General features: G+C 49.8%; 1 protein-coding gene across 6 annotated transcripts in view; it reads left to right on the top strand.

Annotated features, from left to right (window-relative positions):
• rbms3 (RNA binding motif, single stranded interacting protein) overlaps positions 1-24,681 on the top strand; it is a 243,058-nt gene that overhangs the window by 146,345 nt on the left and 72,032 nt on the right. For 4 of the 6 annotated variants that reach the window (XM_035620611.2, XM_035620605.2, XM_035620608.2 and 1 more), the window contains one exon: positions 238-324. The exons of the other annotated variants lie outside the window; for them this stretch is intronic. In XM_035620611.2, the coding sequence (XP_035476504.1) occupies positions 238-324 (87 nt within the window). The remainder of the gene's footprint in view (positions 1-237; positions 325-24,681) is intronic. 6 annotated transcript variants of the gene reach the window in all.

Genomic DNA, 24,681 nt, shown 5'->3' with positions numbered 1-24,681 from the left:
GCGAGTCAAGGTCAGCGTGGTTTATCTGAGCTCGGAGTCGTTCTGAAGCCCTGTGGGCGAACACACACACACACACACACACATACTGTAACGTCCATTCACATGACGACTGCTGCTTTGCACTGGAGACGGGGGGGGATGGATGTGGAGGAGGGAAGAAAGAAAAAAGAGTTGAGCTCATAGAGAGGAGGTAATTTTACCTGCAGAGTTTTTTTTTCTTTCTCTCTCTCTCTCCAGGATGAAGTAAGAGGTGGTCAGCAGTTCAGAGGGAGAAATAGGAGGCAGGTAGATGAATGGCACATGGGGGTCTCCAGCCCCTCCGAGGTGATTTCACATCGAAAACAAAACATCAGCACATTCCAGAAAACCCACTCACGGTTTCGAGTTTATTGCTAACAGACAAAACAACTCACCCTGGCAACTCTTTCAAATTTCATACAATTTTTTTGCACTGAATGAAATATGTCTCTGATTTAGGTTCGTCACGTTTGCATTGCACATTCAGGTTCACACTTTACAACAAGCCCGTCATGCAAATGTTGGTTTTCTTTCCCCCCCTGCACGTTTAGTTACATCAACTCTTATCTCGACGTTATCTAGAATTCTTCGCTGCCCTTTAGTCCCCCCCCCCGTGCCAGTGTTTTGTCTGCATGCGTTCTGAGGTCTGCTGTGCGGCGGCATGCTGGCTTGTTGTGTCGTCTCTCTCTCTCTCTCTGTTATCTCAGTTTGTCTTTCTCACGCCTCTCCCTGTTGTTTCCTTTCCACCGCTCCACCCACAGAACGTCTCCTTCACTTACTGTGGGGGTTTTTTTACGTCTGGTCCAAGCGCCTCTTTCTTCGTTGTGCGACATCACGGCATTGTTTTGAGCGTTATCTCGTTGAGCGAGGGTTATCACGCTGCCATCTCTGGTTCTAATCTTTTATGCATTATCTGTCGGGTGATCTCGGCGCTGTTGTCCCCGCGTTATCGCACGCCACCATCAAGGTGGCGACCTCTCTCTCTCTCTCTCTCTCTCTCTCTCTCTCTGACAGCATCTTAAAACGCTCCCTGGATGTCTCGGCGCTTCCTTTGAGCCTTTTTTTTTCTCCTCACCGCCGCGGTTGATTAATGTGATTTCCGGTGTTTTGCATTCTATCTCGCCGAGTGTCAAAACATTTGATTTGCTCCGCGCGCGTTTCCTTTTCGGGGGCCCGGTGTTTGTTTCGCACCGTTCTCTTTGGATGTGTGCGTCAAAACGCAGCTCACCGCGACGCCTTTGTTTCCCAGCCAGCGACTGTGATTTGTCTGCCGCCGTCGTTTTGTGTACGCCTGCGTTAACGTGGCTGCGACGTCTTGCGTTGTCCAATTTGCATCGCGGCGCGGCACGACTCGCGGCAGATGGCTGCCGTCTTCGCCAGAGGAGGAGGAGGAGGAGGAGGACGACGACGACGAGAGCCGAGGAGAGTCAACACTGAGAACGATAGAGAAAAGGGGGAAGGAAATCCAAGGGGCGCGATCGCTATCGTAACATCCGCTCAGAGGAGGGAGCATCCATCCGCGTCCTCCTCTCTCTGCTCCGTGTGTGACAGATATACAGAAACGTCTCCCGGGGCTAATTTTTGCAGAGCAGCCCGCACTCTCCGCAGATTCATTTTGAAGTTAGCCGTCAAACAGAATCACCTCTCGTGCCTCCGTGCAGTGGAATGAACCCGGAGACGACGTCAACCTGCTCTCCAGGCTGTTTGCACATCGGTCGATCCGCTAAGGCCTCATTTCTTTTCCTGACGATCTGCGCGTGTGGTCTCTTTTCACAGCGAGGTTTACGTCTCCCTACGGTCCCTTCCGCCGGATGTCTAAACAGAATGCGCTCCGGCCTCCTCGGCCCCCGCTGGTCCTCGTGAGGAAAAACAGATCCTGAGAATTTGTATGCCATATGTTTGGCGGTGTTAGGGGTCCGCGCGACGGCAGTCGGCCGAGCCGAGCCGAGCCGCGGCGCAGCGTCAGTCTTGGTTTATTAAAAGGGTACGTACACCTCATAACTGTCAGGCAAAGGAAGAGGCAGCCTTGACAAGCTTGCTGGTGGGGAGGCGCTGCCATCTTGAATAATGATCAGTCTCTCTGCGGTCCCTCTGTGAGATTGGGTTAACATATAGTGATGCCTTTGTTCACTGCATCACATCACTCTATCCGGACCGACTCACCTTGATTTGAACCAACAGCCCCAAACTCAAGAGGAAGTGTGTTTTTAGTTTTCTTCATGGACACGTCCTTCCTACAACCTCCACCTTTTGCAAATGTTTTTTTTTCCCCCCCAAGAAAACATTTGTCATGCGGGAGTGACACAGTAATATTTTTGGGAAACAGTCATCCACTGTACTTTTTTCTGGAAAAGTAATTTCACCTGAAGAATCCATTTGGTTCACGTATTGTAAACTAGGCGATTGGATTTTTGGGAAACATTTATTTCCAGTTAATTTCAACAAGTGGGGAAAAAAATAATCAAAACAAGAAGCTCATACCTTAAAACCCGCCTCTGTCACATGGACGTGATTTGGAAGAGAAGTCGTGACGGGAAGTTCTTTGCAAATCGCGCCGCACAACTGATGCCCACAACAGACTCGTAGAGCAGACTCCGTTCAGTCAAGTGCTCAAAGCAAAGTGATGACATGTTTTGTCTGGATATGAAATTACCTTTACCGGGAGCTGAGTTACAAAAGACTCTTTTGTCTTTAATTATTATTATTATTATCATCATTTGCCGAATGGAAAAATCTGCAGCTTTATACAGCAAACGCAGGGAAACGTACTATATATCTGTGAAGTAAACACGTTTAGGAAGATCCCTCTTGAGCTTTATCATGGCAGCACCCATATCATTAAGATGCATCTTTGTACAAAAAAAGAACATATTTTTGCTTCATCTCCGCTGCTACAACTCCATCTTTAGGGGAAACACATGTTCTGACATAGGTAAAATAATGTGTACTAATGGTACTTCTATACCAGATATTGAATATTCATAGTGATGGCCATCAACACAAACGACGTTCTGAGTATATGGTTAAAGCACAGGGGAGTGTGTCTACGCTTGTCTCGAGAGATTTAAACGCGCACCGTTTCATGGTTTAAGCGGTTGCGTCTGACTTACAGCGGGACGACTTCCTTCTCCCTTGATGAGTCAGTTTTGTCATCCCCATGGAAACGGTCACACCCTGCCTCAGAGGCTGACAGCCAGACATGTCGTTGCCTCAAGCAGAAGGGAAACAGGCAGAAGAAGAGGGGAAGAGAGGGAGGGACAGAGGAGAATGGATCTGAAGAAGCAGGGGAAGTAGAGATGTGACTCCAATCAAATTATTGGCCAATCAAGTCATAACGTGAGTAATTCAAGGCTTACATCGACGGCCCTAATCTGATTGCCCGTGTATTAGGGGCTCAAAAGAGGCCTCTTAGCGAGCACGCTCGGAGGGAGGTCTTGGAGGGGAAAGGTGCTCTGATGGGGGACGAGAGTGATTCACTTTTGGTGGAAGAGGTGTGTGTGTGTCTAAGACAGAAAGACACACATCCTGAAGGGGTTGTTGAAACGATGCCTGGCTCTCTACCGCTCTGTAGTGGGAGGTTTCCGTCCCCTCTCCGCCGCCATCTGCTCCAGTGCCGTCGTCCAATGGCAACATCTCTCATTTGCCCAATTACAGCGGAGGGATCGCGATGCGTTTGGTTCCCGCCCGTGGGCTCCCTGGCCACATTTGACTCACGTTTTTAGCCGGAGAAATATCATCCGTCCACTAATGAGTCCTGCCAGGACGGCCGAGTTCGAGTCACGTTGCAATTTTTTTGCCCTCTTAATATTGTTCTTTTTCAACACACGTGGCATCTATAGAGCGTGATATAATGAGATTGCTTAATTTGACGGCACATCTGTGTGTCAGCAAAACCCGGACGGTGCGGCATAGTGTGGAGTGTTCTCTGGTAAACCTCTTCGCTGTGATACCTGGGAGGCCAAAACAAAAAAGACCTTGTGTAACTGCCGGATGAAAGCGAACCGCCAGAGAGCTTACACCTGGAAAAACACGACGGCGGGGCCAGCCATTGAGCGCAGGGGCCTCCAACAAAAGGCCGGGGCCCTCAGAGAGCCTGGGGGTTTCCGGGATCTGACGCCGGTGTCGAGTGCTAATCGTGCTCAGTTTCAGCGTCCCGGGTCCTCCGAGAATAAGGACAATAAAAACAAACCAAAAAAAAAGCAGAAGCTTGGCATGTTTATGTGCTGATTTGCATGTGGAGGGTTCCTGAATGAGTGACCACCCCCCCCGACCGCCATCACCCCCCTCCACCTCGTATCGCAAAGACGCATAAACCCACATATACACTCCAGCCCCCCCCCCCCCTGCGCTCGGGGGATCTGCATTGTCGAAACAGCTGCCAAGGGAACAGCTTGTCTCAGGGAAAGAGAGAAAGTGAGAGAGAGGGGGGGGGGGAGCGCGGAGGGGAGGGAAGGTAATCAGTTTTTGGAAAAATACAGCCTCTCCATCCCCTGCCAAGAGTGAGTTTGTGTTGTGGCTTTTTTTCTCTTTCTTTTTCTGGGCCAGCGCAGGCCTGGCACTGTGGCTCCTGCCACCCACCCCTCTGTCCGCAGCTAATTCAACAATGGGGGGTTGAGGTCGTAAACTGACAAAAACAACAGCCAACGCAGAATGAGGTTTGTGGAGTGAGTCTGCGTCCGCGTGCGACCGTGCTCTGGGAGCGAGGAAGCAGTTTCCTCGTCGCAGCCTTATGCTTATTTGCGGGTGACAGTCAGACGTCCGTGAAGAAGGCTCATTGTTGTGACACCACAGCGAGCAACCATAAATGAGCAATCGCCCTTTTTTCTCTTTTCTTTTTTTTCCCTCAGAGTGCTGGCAATCGGCCTCCTCACAATATTGTGGCATGCGTCCCCCGTTTTCTCTCCCACGCACACTCGCTCTCAGGGACCAGTGTGACGCCATCGCGACCTGATTGACCGAAGCCATTGAACCGAGGCGACCACAAGTCGAACGAGTGTCACAAGCTCCTGGTTTGTTTGTTTTTTGACACACGCCGCGCGCCGCAAACCGAGGATGAACAAACAGTAGCGTCCCGTCCCTTTCCCGCTAAATAGAGCTCGTCAGCTCCGGGGGGGGGGGGGGGGGGGGGGGGGGGGGGGGGGGGGGGGGGGGGGGAGTGACAGGTTCAACGGTGTTCCTGGTTAACGCGGCACCCTATGGATAACCTCGTCTCGTCGAACATATGGCTCCTCCGTCAAGCGTCCTGACAACAAGGCAGCACGTGTGAATTCGGGTGTCAATCAAAAAGCAGCAAATAGCGGCAGAGATTTTGTGTTGCCTTGAATATCAATATCAACATACACTCACCGGCCACTTTGTTAGGTACACCTTGCTAGTGAAAGGTCGGACCCCCTCGTGCCGTCAGAGCTGCCTCAATTCTTCGTGGCGTCCTGTCAACGAGGCATTGTCGTCCACACAACTGCCGCTCACTGGATATTTTCTCTTTTCCGGACCGTTCTCTGTAAACCCTAGAGATGGTTGTGCGTGAAAAATCCCAGGAGATCAACGGTTTCTGAAATACTCGGACCAGCCCGTCTGGTACCAACGACCATACCACGTTCAAAGTCACTTGAATCCCCTTTCTTCCCCGTTCTGATGCTCGGTTTGAACTTCAGCAAGTTGTCGTGACCTCTACATGCCTAAATGCATTGAATTGGAGCCATGTGATTGGCTGATTAGCTATTTGTGGTAACAAGCATTTGAACAGGTGTACCTAATAAAGTGGCCGGTGAGTGTGTATACACACAGGTACACTCACATTATGGTTGCACTTTTAAGTTTTTTAAGGTTTAATAGCATCTTAATTAATTTTACAGCAGACATAGATAATAGCACTTGAAGTCACTGCAGGTGCCAAATAACCCAGTTTTTAAATTGCTGACAATTAACTGTGAGTTTTCAATAGAAATATATTCTCAAGGCTAATTTATGCCCGACGTTAGACGAAGGACGGAGCGTGCTGTCGGCATTCCCGCGGTTCATTTCTTCTGTGTTCATATGTCTCCTGAACGCTTACGGACCGCACGATATGGAGCCGTGCCACCGGAAATTTTAGGCGGCGAGATGGCGACAGGACACAAGGAAGACATTTGTGGAAAGCCCGTCATTTAAAGGGTTTTTCGTTGTTGTTGTAATTATTGTTGTTTTCTGATTAATAAGTGTCATAACATCAATTAAAAAATCGGCTGATTGCCGTGGCGGGCCCGTCAACCTTCACAAAAGGCGCAAAATCACGACTCAGCGCGAGAATCTGTCAGCTGATCATCCTCAAGGAATGAAAGCCCTACTATTACAGCCCTGTCCACAGTTGCCATGTTTTGTCGTTGTCAAAAACTCTCGATTTAGGATTATTTAGCTCAACAATCGCGCGAACGTGAAGCAGGCGGGGTCAGCATGTGGACGGTGGGGGTCTCGCTCCCCGTGCATAGAGGCAGCACGAATGAGCCGTCGGGCGGCGCAGTGCGTGCGGCACACACACACGGGACTATACAGCACATAAACATATCATCAGCTGCACATTTGTAAAATATGACCCAGTCAAAAATAGTTTTTTAGTTTTTTTTCTCTCGTTCTGGCCTATTGCCTGGGAACCGGTTCGACATGTTTGACTGAATAATCCAGGAGCCGGTGCTCGCAGATGCAACATCAATTAGGTCCAAGTGGAAGGGTCGATTAGTCTTCAAAAGGACGGAGCCGGAGCTACACTGCCAGTCATGTGAGCACCGGCCCCCCTCTCCTCCGGCTGCAGCCGTGGGACGAGGCAGGAAGAGAGGCAGCCGGCGCGGGAGCCAGCGCAGGGGAGTGTTAGCTGTTTACATGCTGTGTGGCTGTATACAAGTGTCCGCTGTCAGACTTTTAATCACTTTGGTACCTTTCGGGGACGCTGTACAGCAGCGGGGGGAATAGCTCTGCGCTGTTTGGCTGTTTAGTGAGGGGCCGGGGAGGGAGGGAGGGAGGGAGGGAGGGAGGGAGGGAGGAGGAGATATATGATTCAGACGCTCCGCTGGCTACTGTTCAGCGCGCTTCTTTCCTCCTCTTCCTTTTTCTCTTCTCTTCTTTTGCTTCTCTGAAATAGGTATGTTAAATACATAAGGGTCTAATTGCTATGACAGCTGCAGCGCCGACGTCTGTCGGTCTGGGTACTCCACACCCCTCCTCATACTCTCTGCAAAGAACGGAGGCCGCTGCAATAGACCTCTGCCATCCGGCCTCACCCACCTTATTTTATTCCCTTTTTATTCTCTTTTCCCAGTCATTGCCCTCCTATGTGTAGCCATGCACCAAAAACACCTGCATCCATACTCAAAAGTACCTCACTTGATCTTTTACACCGGACTGGAAAACTCACAGAATGCACAGAATGTCAAGAGAGACAGAAATGTCCGTATACTCTTGTCTTTACATCGCGCCTCCATCTTACCTGGTTGACAGGTTATCTGTCACCGGCTGTGCTGCTCAACCCCCTTTGTAAGTGTCAAGGCAGCTTCTCTCTCTCCCTCTCCGTCTCCCTCTCTGTCTTTCACCCGTTCTCACGCTCTTTCTTTCTCACCCTCTGCGGTAATGGATGCAGACGGAGGCGTGTGCGCGCGAAAGGAGCTGACATTTATGCCTCTGATTAGAACATGCAGCCCGAACGCTTTGTAATTGATTGCAGTCACGGACGGCACACACTCACCCATAACCTCTCCTAAAGGATGGGCTGCTTTCTGCATCGCATCAGTGCGTTTATTCGTGTGTGTGTGTGTGTGTGTGTGTGTGTGTGTGTGTGTGTGTGTCTCTGACCCACACACCTCCAAACACTCACATGGGCAGATGCATGTGCACACACACGTTGCCATGGGGAACTTTGAGATATTAAATAGATCCTTAAAAATCATCTTTTTCAAAATAGGGACTTCCCCAGTCGCATAACCAATTTTAGACTCGACACACACACACACACAGTTGCTCCTGCAGTTACAGTACACACACACGGACGTATGTGCACACACAAGCCACTCATAGTCCGCCTCACTGCATCCATTTGAATAAGAAGCTTTTAGTGGTTGGCAAGTCATTGTGGAGAAGCCGAGCCAACGCCACTGAAGATGTTGATCCGCTTTCTTCCGGATCAACGCGCAGGGCCGCGACCTGTGATCTGGGATAATCCAGGAAAAGGTGTCAGGGGTCGGGCAGGGGGGGGGGTTCTGGGGGGTCGGCGAGGTGATGTTTACGTGTGACGGGGTCGAAGAGCTAGCTCCATTAAACAGTGGGAAAAAGAAGTAGGAGTTTGAATTGCTGGGAATTACACGGTGGGAAAAATTGGCAAATATGTGTCCGGGAAGAACAAAGAAGAATTAAGGATGGGGAGGGAGGAGGAAGACGTGGAGGTTATGTTTGTCGAGGCTGGAAGAATAAGAAGCACGCGGTGCAGTGAGATGAGTGGGCAGAGGGCAGAAATGTGCTGAGTATTGTGTCCTTGTTTTTTTTTTGTGTGTGTGAGGAAGTGTGTGTTTTTGTGTGCGTGTGCATGTGTGTGTATGAGTACGCGTGAAGGCCCAGTTGAGTGGGACCTTCTTTGCTCGTGGCCGCATTTGCATTCTGCCTGCTTGCTCACGTGGATCTTTGCAGGCTTTGTTGCTGTGTCCGTGCATACATCTGTGTGCAAGAGTGTGTGTGTGTGTGTGTGTGTGTGTGTGTGTGTGTGTGTGTGTGTGTGTGTGTGTGTGTGTGTGTGTGTGTGTGTGTGTGTGTGTGTGTGTGTGTGTGGAGCAGCAGCAGCAGGAGTGTGTGGCAAGGTGATGTACAGTAATTAGCATCATTCTCACCAGGGAGGCTCGATGTGTGGAAGGCCCATTAAACACATTGGAGGGACAAACATTGAGCCACAGCTCTGTTCTGCTGACTAGCGTGCCTCTTCCCCCGTAACACATACACACACACACACACACACACACACACAAATACCTCTAAATCACCTTGGCCTGCCACCACATGCAGCGGCCATGCACACGCAAAACGAGACATATTCCATCACCACACAATGGATACATAAGATTTACACTTCGTTATCATGTCATAAAATGGCATTAATTACATATACTATGATTTTTTTCCTTTCGAAGAAAAAACTGTCTTACACGTTACACAACTGTTGTGCTGATAAACAGGTAGAAATTAATATCATTAAGACTCAACACGGGCTAAATCAATAAGCTTTTCCACATGCGAGGAGGTGGGCGAGATTAGATCCATCCACTTCACACACACACCCACATACATTTAGAGACGCTCTTGAAGATGCACACACTCTCACACACACACACACACACACACACACAGGGGTCGAGCGGGGGTGTAAAATTATGCCGCGTTTGCTGGCGTGCAGTGTTTGTGCTAATGAAGCTCTCTGTCCACATAGGCTGATAACTTGCTGATGACTCGATACTTCTGCCAGAGAGCTCTGAAGCACAGTGTGAATACTGAAGCAGGTGCAGTCCTGTGCTCGCCGTGTATTATTAACTGAGGGGGTCTGATATATTTCTCTTTCTTTTCTGAGAGGAACGGGGATGCAGAAATATAAGCCCGCATATCATTCTAGCCATCATTCGTTTAATCCAGGAGAATTGTTGTTCGTTTTTTGCAGTTCATTCATTGAATTGCTTCCAAAGAGCGCCATCGGTTCAAGTCCAGTCAAAAAGGTAAATTCTGTAAGTTCATGTCGCACACTTTTGCCCGGCCGCCCTGCTCTGGAACGCAACTCAAGGCGAGAACCGTGTCAACCCAGGCGTGAAGCGCAGACCTTCAGCCCTGACGTCAGCCGGCAGATTAAACCGGAGGTGAACCCGCTCCGCGGCGCAGGTCGATGAGACCAGACGCCGCGATCTCCGTGGGATTTCTAGCCGCGCGTACTTTTGGCCAGACTCGACATTGATTTCCGTTGACCTCTTCGCTTCCGGTCAATACGACCTCAGAGAAACTTAGTGGAGATTTTAGCAGAGGTTTCCCCGAAAACAATAATTTCACGGGAATGTTTTTAAAGCTACGCACGTAACATGTAGAATCTCCTCACAGGGACAAGAGGAGCCAGGGGACTCACCATCACAGGAATTGAAAGTATGAAGGATATACATTCACGTCAGTGACGTGTATTTCGCCCCCTGGGTGGAAATTAAGTGTCTATGTCCGTGCAGGTTTGGGTTTCAGTCTTTCTCTTCCTCCATGAGACCTCCTTTTTCCTTGCACTTCCTCTAGCCGTCACAGCGAGTGAGCGCTTGTTGCCTGACTTGTTTGTCGCACATCTGCTTGTCATCTCACTAAGGAGCTGATGCGCAAGTTGAGTCTGACCTTACAGACGCAGCACTTTGTCATTTAGAAGCGCGCACACACATACACACACACACACACACACACACTCTCTCCTACACAAAACATCCAAGAGACACACACACACACACACACACACACACACCCACACCCTTTACATCCCCCTATCCAGCGCGGGGAACAGTAATTAGTTAGTGCCCCCAGGACTCTGACGAGCTCCTTCTGACAAGACGAAAGGGCAGGGTGACATTTTTGGTCAGCAACATGCTCCAGTCCTGGCGCTGCGCACTTCACAAAATTACCGGAGGGGGTTGAGAGTTCAATTCCCCCGAGCTCACTCTGCGCTGATAGAGCCTTCGACTTTTTTCAGACTACGCTATTGTAAAAAATAATAATTTAAAAAGCGCCCAGCGCCGCGCGTCCTTTGGGACCGCTGGCACTTCATCTTCTTTGTTTAGACTTTACTGGCCATGGGAGAGTTGAACGCCTCCTAAAACGCCTCCTAAGCACCGTCCATAAATGATACATTCTGCACTTGAACGCTCAGGAGCTGATGAACTCTCGCAAGGGGCCTTCCACGGCGCAGTTTTCTTTTATAGCGATCGTGTCTCACGCCAGTCGCGTGATTGGAGAGCGTGCGGCCCGCAGGCATCGTCCGCACAACAACCGGCAGCGGGGGAGAGAGAAGGGAGAAAGGAAACCAACAGCGACACATGCACTGATATAGAAGGAGGCAGATGGTGAAGGGCGATAACAAGAGGGAGCCGCAGCCTCTTAATCTTACCTTAATTTTTCTCGGTAAATAAGTAGAACGTTAATGGTTGCCGTTATCTTTGAATCACAGCTTCGTGGAAAATACAACCTCCCCCGACCGGAGTCGCTCGCTCGCTCGCTCTCCCAGAGCTCAGAAGAGTTCAAACCCACAAAACCCTCTCACACCTTATTACCTGGGCCGATGCCGGCCGGGCCCCCCGCACCGGTATCGGCAGCGGCGGCTGTCAGTTTAGATTTATTCTCCTCGCAACTTTGATGGATGGGCCAAGATCATGGCTAACTGGCTGCCCACCGGCTCCCCAGTCCCATGACCTCATCATTGTCAAGCTGGCAGGGTCTCGGCTTTCCGTCGCGCCCGGCCAATTATGAGGCCTCCGTGGCCAATGCCATCTTTCTCTGGTGCGGCTCCGGTGGCTCAGAGTCGCTTTCTGTCCGTATCCTTTTTTCTCCTTCTTTACGGAAGACAAAAATAGCGTAAATGCCGCCCCCTGCTTTGGCAAAAAGAAAAGCTTTCTTTGGAGAGATCCGCAAAGGTTCAACGTCTCCGCACAATCCTGAATGAAGGGAGCAATGAAGGTGTAGGCCATTACTGTTGAATCATCACGTATCTGTAGTAAACTGTGGATCAGATACAAGAGATATATTCTTTCAACTCTCATCACAAGAACCATGTCACAACACAACATCCCTGAGGTACAGTTCCACTCAACAGAGGAAGCCTTTACGTCGTCTTCACGTTACCGCGGTTGCGGAGCATCCGAGCCTTATAGACATTGCGACGATAGGTTTGTGCATTTTAACGTGATAATCCATCACAATTCTTTCTCTGCTCTCCAACATCATGTCAAGGTTCTCTCTATCAGTGACCTTGTCAATCTAACAACTCGGTTAATGACGAATCACTGCACCTGCCCCCCCCCCCCCCCCCCCCCCCCCCCCCCCCCCGCGCACTGCTATATTTTGACCTTGGTCTCCTGTTAAAAAATTCCATATTAGTCTGCCCCTTATCAGGCGTGACACTACCTCCCTCCGTCCCCCCTTTGCATTCATCTTCATCATTTCCCTTTTCCCATTCATCACCTGACTCCCTGTCCCATCTCCGTCCAGCCCTTACGCCGGATACGCTTTTATTCTATCCATCCCTTTTCTTCCCTTCCTCCCTCCAGCTCCCTACACCCTGCCGCACCCTAACAGCTGTGTGTGTGTGTGTGTGTGTGTGTGTGTGTGCACATCATCCTCTGTCAGGCGGAGGCATCACATCACATGTCAGGTTGGCAGGCTGACCTCGCGCTGCACTTCCGCGGATTCAGCGATGCAGCCCCTGCTAATCCAGCTATAGCGAGCGCCGGCCGTGGAAACATCTGCTATTTTAATTACCAAAATGATGTATTCTAATCCCACTAACTCAGTCCGACTGTGGAAGGCAAGAGATGATTCACTGTCTGCGCGAGTGTGCACGGGGTCGGTGTCTGCAGAACTATTTAACAAGTCTTAAATCAGATCGGCCACACGAGTGGATTCTGATTGGAAGGATTTTTGTGGAGCAGCACAACAGAACCATGTGAATTCGGTCTTTCACTGGATCCTGTGATCGTTACGGATGGACACAAAATAGAAATGTGCAGATTTAAAGAATAAATCAGTTTTACCCATGACATGAATTTGACGGCAACAGCAAAGTGTTATTGGTGAGCATCAAGGCTGACGGATCATTTCTGTTGTAAAACAGTTCCCGACGTGACGAAGGGGCCATCAGTCACAGTTGTTGTTATTCCCAACCCTATTGCACACAGGTATGACTTCGGCGCACTGTGCCATAAGCAACCACCATCATCATAACCTGCGATGTGGAGATTTTTTCTCTCCATTCAACGCGAATGGCTCCGCCGCTGTAAGCAAGACCATCATTTAGCAGGTTAACGAGGTCATGTCGTGCTGTTAGGCCGCTTCACCGAGCAAAAAGTCGCGTTCAGGGCAGTGTGCAAAACTGCAAGCGCCCCTTTCCTGTGTCTGATTTCTTCTTTGCGTCCTTTGTGCTTCACTGTCTGGTCTTTCGTTCTGCTGCTGAGAAACCACAAAAAAAAGAGAGAAATTTGTTTGTCAGAGTTCCTTTAACGTAGGCCTCATTCCAAAAACATCCGCATGCCTACGAGTGTATCGAAAAATATAAGATAAGGCAAAAACAATAAAAAAAAAAGATCTGCTGGATGAAACTACAGACGCCCAGGTGTTCGCAAAAAAAAGATATATACAATATTCTTGAGTTTGAATTTCACTTTGGGCGCCTCTTTGAAAGGCCCATGTCCCACGGTTTCTCCATTACCACGCGTTTGAATTGCACTCCAAGTGTGGAGCCTGTTCTCTCAGGCCCAGACGCCCAGACGCCATTTTGGTCTGTGTTTTTCATCCAAGCGCTCGGTGACAGAGTGTAATCAAATCTCGGCCTCCTCCTGCACGGGACGCCAGACATCTCCCTCCGTCAGCCGCAGGAGATTTGTAGGCTCATCATGTTTCGGTCAAAGGCAAGTTTTTTTTCTATATGCCCACTGCCGGAAGGGAGGCGAATTGGATGTGGATGGAGGGAGATGGTGCAGATGGCGTAGGGGAACGTATTAAATGCAACCCCCAGCAGTTTCCTTGGCCCCCAGCAGTTTCGTCTGGACAAATCCCAGAGTGGCCCGGTACCTGACATGGTGATGTATTTGCTGTATTCCTCCACCAGGAGAATCACCCGCTGGCGTTATTTTTTTCTTGTGTTACTGATCACTCTTCTTACATGTTTAACCACAACTTTTTTTTATTAAATATTCGCCGCCGCGCGATATGAAATGTGTCACCGCTGAAAAACAACACTCCGCCGTCCGTTCGTGAAAATGGAGAGAGAAAAAGTGCACCGTGAACCGGTGGCATCATGGAAAAACACTCAGTCGAGATGTCAGCGGCGTTGCCTGCCAGGCCACGGGGTGGCAAGGCGGTCGATGCTGAGAATAGTGCTGATTGATGTGTCTGAAGGGGGGGAAGTGGCACCCATACAGTCATTACGCAGGGCGGAGCCGCGTGTGTGTGTGTGTGTGTGTGTGTGTGTGTCCGTGTGTGTGTGTGTGTGTGTCCGTGTGTGTGTGTGTGTGTGTGTCCGTCCGTGTGTGTGTGTGTGTGTGTGTGTGTCCGTGTGTGTGTGTGTGTGTGTGTGTGTCCGTCCGTGTGTGTGTGTGTGTGTGTGTGTGTGTGCGTGTGTCCATGTGTGTGTGTCCGTGTGTGTTTACGTCCCACACCGGTTGCGCAAACGTGACTGCATGGCACGCATCTGTTGGCGTGACGTGATGTTTTTCGGCCCTGCGCCTGTTTACTTTCTTGTTTGGGTGAGCCGCTCTGTGGACGGCCGACTGCGTAAGTGTCGGTGGAGGAGGAGAGTACAAAGTTGGCCGGCGCATCAAAGGCCGCGCGTCGCGCCGGAGCAAATCTTACTCGGGGCGCCGCTCGCCCGCCCAAACTTCCAAGCATTTCTGCCTGTTGACGGTGGCACATGCCGAGGCGCCCCTCCATTTGAAGAGCCCCCAGCATGTCGTTAACTCCCCCTCCCAGAGGGAAACCTCTTTATTTTTTCTCTCTCTCTCTCTCTCTCCCGGGCGTAGGGCCTGTCAGAAACACAAAAGCAGAAAATTGCCATTGTGTTGCTTCAGGACTTGCCGTCTGCTTCTGATACTCCTTTTTTTAATTTTCTTACAAAAGAGCGACTGACTTCTGGCCATTTTTTCACTTCTTGCTTGCTCACTGTGTTTGTGTGCAGCGGGAAAACAGGAGCTAAAATAGCTCAAAATCAGATGTTTAGTCCCTGAGCCTTGCGACTAAGCATCCAAATCGTTCCGAGTAGCGAAAGGTGAGCGCGAGAGAGCCCAACAGGAAATGACTACAGAGTACGAGGAAGAGGAAACATCCTTTTGAGGTGCTGGGGAGCACACTCAAAGCTCTGACCCCAGAGTCCTCCGGACCTGCCCAGTTGACCGGGGCCTTCCAGGAAGTCTATCCAGGAAGCCAGGGGACCCTGCACGCGGGGGTCAAACCACTTCTGTTGGCACGGTAACTGTTCGAACAGAGAGCATTAAAGGAAGAGAGGCGAGGCCGGAGAAGTCATTATCTGTGTGGAGGTCTCCGGGCGGACAAGTGGACGGTTGGAAGCGGAGCGAGAGGTGCTGCCGGACTTGGATTTCACGGGTCTAGTCGGACTGCTGACACAGGGTGGTTCGTTTCTTGGTCATCATTTCCCCCTGAACTGCTCTGTACTTCCGTGCCAATACAACAGTTAATTGAAAAAGGTTGTGGAAAATGTACTAGGGTGGAAGATATTTGCATGCCACACACACACACACACACACACACACGCCATCACACACGCGGTCCCCTGTTGCGCCCCCTTCATCAGTGTCACAACCTGCAGGGGGATGTTTACTGAGTGGGAGTGAGCGACGACGAGAGGAGCGGAGGGAGAGCCAATCACCCGCCTCCCCTGTGACCCCTGAACGCCTAGAACGCAAACAGAGAGGTCACGCAGCGGCAAACACAAACACAACAGATGAGGAGGGACGGAGGAGAATCTGATCAGTTGTTCCATAGTCCAAGTCTTTTTTTGTGATAACTTTAAAAGGGGGCTACTTATTGGGACAAGCCCACAGAGAATTACCCCGTGACTCTGTTGTTTCGCCTGTGCTTTTCATCCCACAGCTCAGCTGTTTGGATTCAGTGTCATTGATGTGGGGGGTTTTTTTAATTCTTTTCGCAGCAGGCGTCTGCTCTAAGTGAAGCTGTGGAAACGCTCGTGGACGTTACCTGCCCGACATCAAACAGCAGAGAGGCAACATTTGGAAGCGAGCTGGTTGAACACGGAGGAGAAAAAAAAAGAGGGGGGGGGGGGGTGATGTTGGACTCCGAAACACGAATCCAAATGGATCCTAATGTTGCTTTTCATCTGCTGCGTGTGTAACTAGGCAACAGTTTGCTAAAAAAGTTGACGGTAGTAACTCAATAGGTGTTGAAACTATAAGTCACAGCTGTGTTTACACCTTGTTCCAGCCTCCGGCAGGTTGCCAGGAGATGTTTGGTTGCAGGCTTGGCTAAATATTATAAATCTCTTCCTTCGTGTTGTAATTCTACTGCCTCTGCTTATCTCTATATCTCTGCCCTCCCTCCCTCCGACGCGCTTCCCTTTTTCTTAGTTGTAGTAAGTTTTCCGAGGGCCTATAGAGATAGAGGATGTCACATGCCGCACGGACTGTAAAGTCCAGACACTGTGGGATACGAACGTGAAACTAGTTTAACTGCCATGCGGCCAATGAGAGAGCAGGCGTGTCGGCAGAGAGGCAGGAGGGGTTGAAGCAGAAGAAAAAAAAGCAAACAGATCAGATTAGACAAGACCAGGTGGAATAAAGTGGATTAGACGAGAACAGAATCCAGAAGGAGGCGCAGCCACGTGTTTTCACTGGTGCCTTTGTCTAACAAACAGTATTTGACTCAGGAGGATGGAGAGACAAGCGGAGCAACAACAACCTGACAAATGAAACCAAGCTCTGTTTCATCCATGTAGGTGATGAACATGCCTTCTCGCAGTGTTTCTCCACTTTTTATTTTACTTTGGCCTCATCAAAAAATAACAAGTCCTCACTGGAATGTTCTGCCATATTTACGACCTGCAATTACTTTGTTTCCTGGTGAACGTTGTGGGTTGTTTTATTTATATATATATATATATATATATATATATATATATATATATTGTTGTGTTTCTGCTTTTATTCCTGAACATATGCACGTATGAATAAGGTTGTGCAGACCACACACACTCACACACACACACACACACTTGCATACACGTGTACATAGATTGGTATGCATGTTGCTCCGTCTCAAGTAATCCCTCACAGCTTCGGTTTATCTCAAACAGCTTCCAGGTGCGCTTAGCTGGCACACATTCTTGACGGACACCGAACATATACAGCAACCGCACACACACACACACACACACACACACACACACACACACACACACACATATGTACACACACACACACACACACGTGTACACGTCATTCAAGGGACAAAAAAGAAAGAAAGAAGAGAAGCTGCCTTCTCCCCTAACAAGTCATGTCGCCGTGCCGCTGTGTGTTATCCTCACCACATCTGACAGAAGGATCCTATTGTCCCTTAAAAAAAAAAAAAGGAAAAGGAAAGCCGAGTCTCTTTCATGGATGCCTAATGGAATTTATCACACTCTCTGCATCGTGTTCACATTTCCCTGCATGTGTAGAAAAAAAAAAAGGGAAAAAGATTTAAAAGAAAACAGCTCACTTCAGAATACGCGTGTCAGTTAAAGGGGTGATTGATATGCTGTCTCTCTGCCCCCCCCCCCCCCCCCCCTTCCACTCTCCTCCTCGTCTCTCCCTCTTTTCAAGATCTTACATTTTCGCTAAAGACCCCTTCTCTCTGTTATCATTCCACCAGAGGCTCTCCAAAGGAGCTTTGATATTGAAAGCAGGCTTGGCATGAAAGGCGAGGGGGTTTAGGGGAATGTAAATGCTGGGGGTCTTTTTTTAAAGGAAGAGATCTTCCAGTTAACGAACACACCTCACACTCCTGCACTTGCCGCTCGTGCTGACTTCTTTCTTCTTCTTTTTTTCATTGCATGTGACAAAATGGGGAGGAAAATGGCTTCGCGGATGTCTTTTCAGTCATTTGTATGGATTTGGGTCAATTGAAGTTGATGAAATATTGTGACACAGACAAGATTTCCTCGTGAGATATTTGGCTCACGCTGAACGATATCCAGGCTCAAGCTGTTTGGACAGTCGGAACGTTGTAGGAAATCAATTATTCGAATCAATTATTATTTATGAGTGTGGACACCCTGGTGGAGGTAGTATGTTAGCAATATGATTGTATAAGGTGATCCTCTTTTTATAATATCACATACAGTATGGCTGATTGCAGACATGAATTCTGAAAAAAGGTCCGCAAAAGTCGTCTTTCGGGAGTTTGCCGTTCACAACAGCGGGTACATCTCCGGAGATTTCCGTGGTATCGCATGGGCTCACTCCGGACACTCTCCGGAAATTTCACTAGGGCCGCAGGAGATGTTCCGGAACTGTCAGCACATCCGTGGTGACGACCTGCCCTGGGCCTCTGTTCAAGCCTAAAGATGGAATTCCATTGCCCTCCCCAACTCCCTCCTCTTATTCTTGCGCTCTCTCTCTCTCTCTGTCTCTCTCTCTCTCTCTGTCTCCCACCATCCTACCAACTCATCACATTTCTCTCTATCCAGGCTTCCCTCCCATGGGTCACGCTGCTACTTCAGCCCCCCCCCCCACCCCCCGGTGTCCCTGGCGACTTCTGCTGCCCACAACAAGCAGAGTCGACCAGCTCGTCCCCTCTCCCGCCTCGTACAGCTCCACACTCCTGCGTATTTCTTCTTTTTTTTTCCGGGACCAGAAAGCATTAGGAGGAAAAACATGCGCCCAGTTTCCTTCCTGCGTTCTCCCATACATGGCCTTCTTCAAATAGCTCCGCTCCTCGCTAATGAGTCCCTGGAGGGTTGCGCCCCCGCGATCGCTCTCTTCAGACGCCATTACAGCCAGTGTGGCTTCAAAGAGTTGGGCGAAACCATTACTGGAGCCCGGGACTCCCTACCTGCCTGGATAGCTTTAGACATTAGCAAAAAACCTACAGTTTACCGATGGGACCCGAATGGACTCGGCTTGGAAACGAGCGCCGTTGGAGCCGCGGAGGTTCATGTCCCGGAGTCTGGACTGGATGTTTGCTTTGATGTCTCCGTTGATGTAGACTCGGGTAATAACAGGCCGTACCCCGAGTACATAGTTAAGCAGTGTTTACTTGCTCCTTTATACTTGTACTCAATTCTCCTCCAGTTTTTTCTCTTTCTCCCCCGCCCTGTTATCTGCCTCTGCCCTTCCAAGGTCACCGTGATGCAGATGATTCTATGGCTAATTAAAAACCCATCATCTCGGTGATGAAAAGATAATGTGATTATGTGATGAAGAAGAAGAAGAAAAAACATCACATATCACATATAGAGTATAAAAACTCCGTGACACCAAGACGGTGCTTCTAATTTGCCGGTGTCCTCTGCCGACTGACGCGACGCGCAGAAGCAAATGTCAAGTTAATGCAGCCGGTCACCCGTCAAGTAAGTTAAATGAAATGCTATAGGCAGCGGTGTGGAAGTCCCAGTTGTGGCCGTCCCGCCTGCCCCCCGGTGCAGATTTCTCTAGTTCTGGATATGGCCGAGGAGGGTACGAGGGGTTCTGATATCCCGCCGTCGCCCAGCTCGCGTCCCGCTGCATCCGGCCCCACGGGAGCTCCGGCTGCACTCATCTGGCCCGAGAGCCCTGCAGGAGCTGTCAGTGGGCCAGACTACATCGCTGCTCCTTCCGCCTCGCCGGGCAATGATCTCAGGCCGTGAAGTTACACCACACGCGATGCTGCGCTGCACTAGACTGTGCTGTTGCCACACAGGATCTGGGGATGTACTATTTTTTTTTACTTTGTTTGCAAACACAAAATAATTTAACGGGAACTTACCCTTTCAATGTACATCTGATTCTATATAGAGGTCTATGAGAGAATGACTCTACTTCTCCCTTGACTCGTAAGCAAACATTTTCCTTGTGGTTCAATCTTTACTTTCAAGTCTTCTTCAGGACAGCATGATGCTCATTTTGTAAATGATGGTCCCATTTAGAATAAAGTAGACGATAAAGCACGGTACGCATTTGGACGTGGATACAGCGTGATTGACAGCTAGTACTGCCCAATGACTGCCAAGGTCCAAGGTGTAGGTGGACCCTGCTCCTCCAAATATGGTGACTTCTGTTTTGTTTGTTTGTCTTTTAAACCAAGATGGCGCTGGTCAAAATGGCGTTACGGTGGGTTAATACATATACCTGATGATCATATGTCCCAGAATCAAGGGGGTTCAGATGAGTTGTTCTATGAAATGAATCGGCAATAAGAGAAACAATGTGCAGGACTCTACTGTAATTCTAGTATCTGCAAATTTCATTTCATGAATATATTTTTGAATACTTTTATTATTAGTTTTTTTATTTACAGTTCGCTCAAAACCACAAATGTCCGTCTCGTGGTGACACAAGAGGACTCGGGAATGTCATAGCGATCCCTCCCGTTGTTGTCGAGGCAGACATTGGAGTCCCTTACAGAGCTCGCGTGACTAGGAAATACACACAATAATAAATCAACAATTACAGACAAAGTGCTGCACTGAACTGCTCCGTGCTACGTTGTAATTTGCTGCGACTCAGCGGAGACGCTCAGTGAGACGTTTGACGCTATTGGAAAAGCAGTAGTTCAGCCGTAGCTGTTAAACGGATCTTTACCGCTGTCCTTTAAAAGACATCCGACGTGTTACGCTGCCAAGTATGTGCGTAATGGGAGGTTTGCTGCACTTTGCACCAGTGGCCAGATAGGTCATCAAGGACGGCCGTCTTCAATTTGCTCAATTTGTCTCCGGGCCTCTTAGGCCAGGTTGTTGAACGAATGCGTCCCATTTTTCAACAATGGCGTGTGTGTGTGTGTGTGTGTGTGTGTGTGTGTGTGTGTGTGTGTGTGTGTGTGTGTGTGTGTGTGTGTGTGTGTGTGTGTGTGTGTGTGTGTTTTCCACCTTACTGAAGAGGCAATTTCCTTTTTGCGGCGCAAGTGGCAGTTGTCTTTTTGCCTCCTTGTTCAATTAGAGGGGGAGGAGGAGGGGTGGGGGGAGGAGAGCTGGAGGGTCGCAGTAATACTTCTGGTCAAAATAAAAAGCTTTTCGCGGAGACATCATGTCATCCATCTCCCAGTAAATGATACATCTTCCTCTTACGGCAGCCCTGAACGACCTTGTTTTACGCGGCCGCGTTAGTGGTGAGGGGAGACTGCGGGAGGGAGTCTGGGAAAACGAGTCTGCTCATTGTCTGGAGATGGAGGCGGGCGCACGGAGGGAAAGAGACAAAGACGGAGCGGAAGTGCACCGGCGTCATCCTCGTCCTGCCGCACTCGTCGGGGGGAGGCGCCGTGGCACCTTGCATCCGATTAGCCACTCATCACACCTGACCTTGGATCACAACAGCACCACACACGCATCGACGCAATAAACAAGACCAGTTATTGCATGTGAGGGAGGGAGGAACCGGTTATTCCTCCCCCATAAACAGTTTCTCCGAGAATTAAAGTTTGGGTTGGAAGGGAGATTAATATGGGACGCGAAGAGCGTGCCAGCCAGAGAAACAAAGCAGGCTAGTGGAATTTAATGAGTTTTGTGTGTGTGTGTGTGTGTGTGTGTGTGTGTGTGTGTGTGTCTCGGCTGGGGAGTCTCGCGCCCGCGCCGCGATAATTGCGCTCCGTAACGAACTGAGGCCTGGGGAGCAAACGCGGGAAGACAGAGGCCGTGAGCGGTTTGCGGCGGCGAAAGAAAAGATGCCGCGTGCGCGCATTTTCAAAACCCACGTACAGACGGATGGAACGAGGTTGAGAGAGAGAGAGAGAGAGAGAGAGAGAGAAAGATGGAGACCCAGTTGGCGGACAGTTACCGCCCCGCCCCCCCCCCCCCAAAAAAAAAATGTTAAAGGTAATGAGACGTGAGGAGCTGGAACCTGACAAACGAGCCAGATACGTGGTGCTGACTCCGTCGGTGGAAAGGGAGTTGTGCAGATACAGTGGGATGATTAAATCAACCTCGTTTGACTCGGTGCCGTTCCAGTGCTTTGAACGAGATAAACACACACAATAACCTGTACGTTATTGGCGACACTGCCCCCCTTTGAAGAGGAGGCTAGCTGCAGCTGCAGCCCCCCCCCCCCCCCCCCCAGGTGTGGGCGTAGATGAGGAAGTCCCAGCTCTCGGAGCGGATGTGTGTCTCTTTTCTTTTTTCATTAGGCCGCACGTGCCTGCGGGGAATCTGACACTCGTCCCACGCATCGCTGGCCACGGCGCAACACAAACAGCAAACAATCAGGCTGACTTTCAGCTGTGACTTTCAGCAGAATGAAACCGGCAGAGTCTCCTTCTCTTCCTCTCACTCTCTCTCTCTCTCTCTCTCTCTCTGTCTCTCTCTCTCTCTCTCTCGCAGTGCCTTTCGACTCGGAAGAGAGAGAACTTGCTTCTGGCACAGTTTAAATGAAACTCGCCCTCTTACCGATGGATTCTAACCTTTAATATTGTGGCGCTTTGTTGGCAATTGTGTATCCAACTTTCATCATGCAATATGCATCGTTATCGCCCCGTGAGCCCCTCAGCCTTCACTATGAAATGTTTGTGCTGAGCCCGAGCCGCTGTCAGATGAGGAGAGAGAATCTCAACTCATTTGCCGTGTTCAAGTCGATGCTCTCGCCGTTTGAATGTTTCGCCAAACCCGGGGGTCACGTGTTTTCGCCTTCTTTCCTGACGTCATAGTTCGGGTGCTGCCAACACGCAGCAACGTCCAGACCCCCATCAGTCCTCGTAATATGTTTGTGTGTTTACGACAGAGTCCTGCCAGATTGTATTGAAGCCAGAGCAGAGCCGAATGCGTGACTGCAGACCTCCCCACCGTCTCGTGCTCGCTCTTCCAGCTGATTTTCCCGTGTGGAAAGAGCCCCCGTAGCCCCGTCTGCATTCCTTACCAATTAAGCCGCCGTCATCTGATTCCAATTACTCTAATTATAGCAGCCGGGGATGTGAGTAAGAGAGGCGAGCGGGCGGGATACGCGGCGCGAGGGAGACTCGAACGCGGCGCTCCTTCACACTTTGGAGCGCAGGAATGCGGCGTGTAGCCGGGTCGGCCTCGAGGTCACACCGACGGCGACGACAACAACAACAACAGTCACCCGCAACAGAAAGTGCTTACAGTACGACATGAAGACTTGAGCTGGACCTCGCTGGAAACGGTGGAACACATGACGGGGACAGACCATGTAATCACACCATACGCAATTAACAAGCTCAGCGTAATGGAAGGACATGGGTGTTGTTAATCGCACTATAACGTGATGAACACAAATCCCCCCCCCCCCCCCCGGCGCCTCTCTGAAGTCCTTTTTGACACCTGCAGGCCCCCGTAGCAATCACCGATGTCATTACACAGAATGGCACCATCGGAACGCTGTGGGTCATCAGGATTGTTTTTCACAGCCGACTGACCGGGAGGCGATGAACCGGGGCCCCGAGAGCGGCCTGTTTTTTGTTTTTTTAAAAGGCCCTATGTGGGATGGTAAACACATGTATCTCTCACTGTAAGTCTGAGGCTGCATCGACATTACGTCATTTTCGTTTTTTAAGGGAACATTTACGTCTGCCCTCCGCACTACTTTGGATTTTTCGAGTCATTGCTCTGGGCCTGCGTTCATGTATGGACGGAGACGTTTAGAACAATGACGCAGTTACCATCAACCGCTTCCTGATTGGTTTACCAGCGAAGTAAACGCAAAAAGCTGTAAACACTTAGTGTCGGTAACAGTTCCGACTCCACAAACCCCTGCTCTAACTTTTCACCATTGCTGTTTCCTTCAACTTGGCACCAAACTGCAGAATAGACAATCTCCTTCCTGTTTACACCGGCACGCACATGCTCAGTGTACATGAACGGTCATGAAGTGTTGTTCGTTTCCATTCTAAACACTACGGAAGCATGGAATCAACATTTAAATTACCTCCAGCCTCAAAGGCTTTTATTGTTGCACGCAATAATTCCTTAACGTGTCCATATTCTAATGCAAACGCCGCGCATTATTTCTGTCACCGCGTCGGGATGAAAGTCTTGTTTGACAGCTGTGGCGTCAAACAGCGGGCCCCTGTTAATGATGCACACGCTCTGAAATCAGGTGCTCATTAGACGCCGTCCAGATTGCGCACTGATGAGCCAGGGAAAGGTTTGTTGAGGGATTCACATAGTGGGCCTGTGTTTCCTGCATAAACGTTGAGTGTGTTTATTGTGCAATGGGCCTGAGCATTGCCTCATCGAGTGTTGTTGTGTTCTCAGCATCTATTGGCCGGTTTGAGCCGGCGCATCCTAGCAGGATGTAGCGCCTCCTGTGGCTCCATTGTGGTACAATCATTACGATGCGGCTTGGGATCACCTCTGTGCAGTCAGGTTTTTTTTATCTCCATCGGATGTGCATTTCTTTCGGCGCATTGTGATGTACTTCCTTTTTTTTGTAACTGCAGTCGTCGATGTTAGTCACGAATTCCACATTTGTTCTGAGTTTGTCGGAGTGTGCGGCAGTATTTCGTTCCACCCAACACCAACACTTTGGCGTTGACAGGCTTGTTTGGACATTTCATTGATGCTCAGGTGGAGCATCGATGAAAGCACAAGGGTGGTTGTTATTGTTATTACTGCAATTTTTTTATTACCGCCTTCCCAAGAATTCTCTCCGCTCCCTCTGCATTTCCTTCTCTCACACCTCCTCCTTCAGCTTCTCTCTCTCTCTCTCTCCCTCCCTCCCATCCGGGGAAAGCAGAAGCCATTAAGGAGAGTCTTCCAAATGTTCACGGAACGGGAGCGTCGGA

This window comes from Scophthalmus maximus, chromosome 22 (genome assembly GCF_022379125.1).
Source record: "Scophthalmus maximus strain ysfricsl-2021 chromosome 22, ASM2237912v1, whole genome shotgun sequence".
Classification (NCBI taxonomy): domain Eukaryota; kingdom Metazoa; phylum Chordata; class Actinopteri; order Pleuronectiformes; family Scophthalmidae; genus Scophthalmus; species Scophthalmus maximus.
The sequence above is the reverse complement of the archived record's forward strand: the minus strand, read 5'-3'. Positions and strand labels throughout refer to the sequence as shown.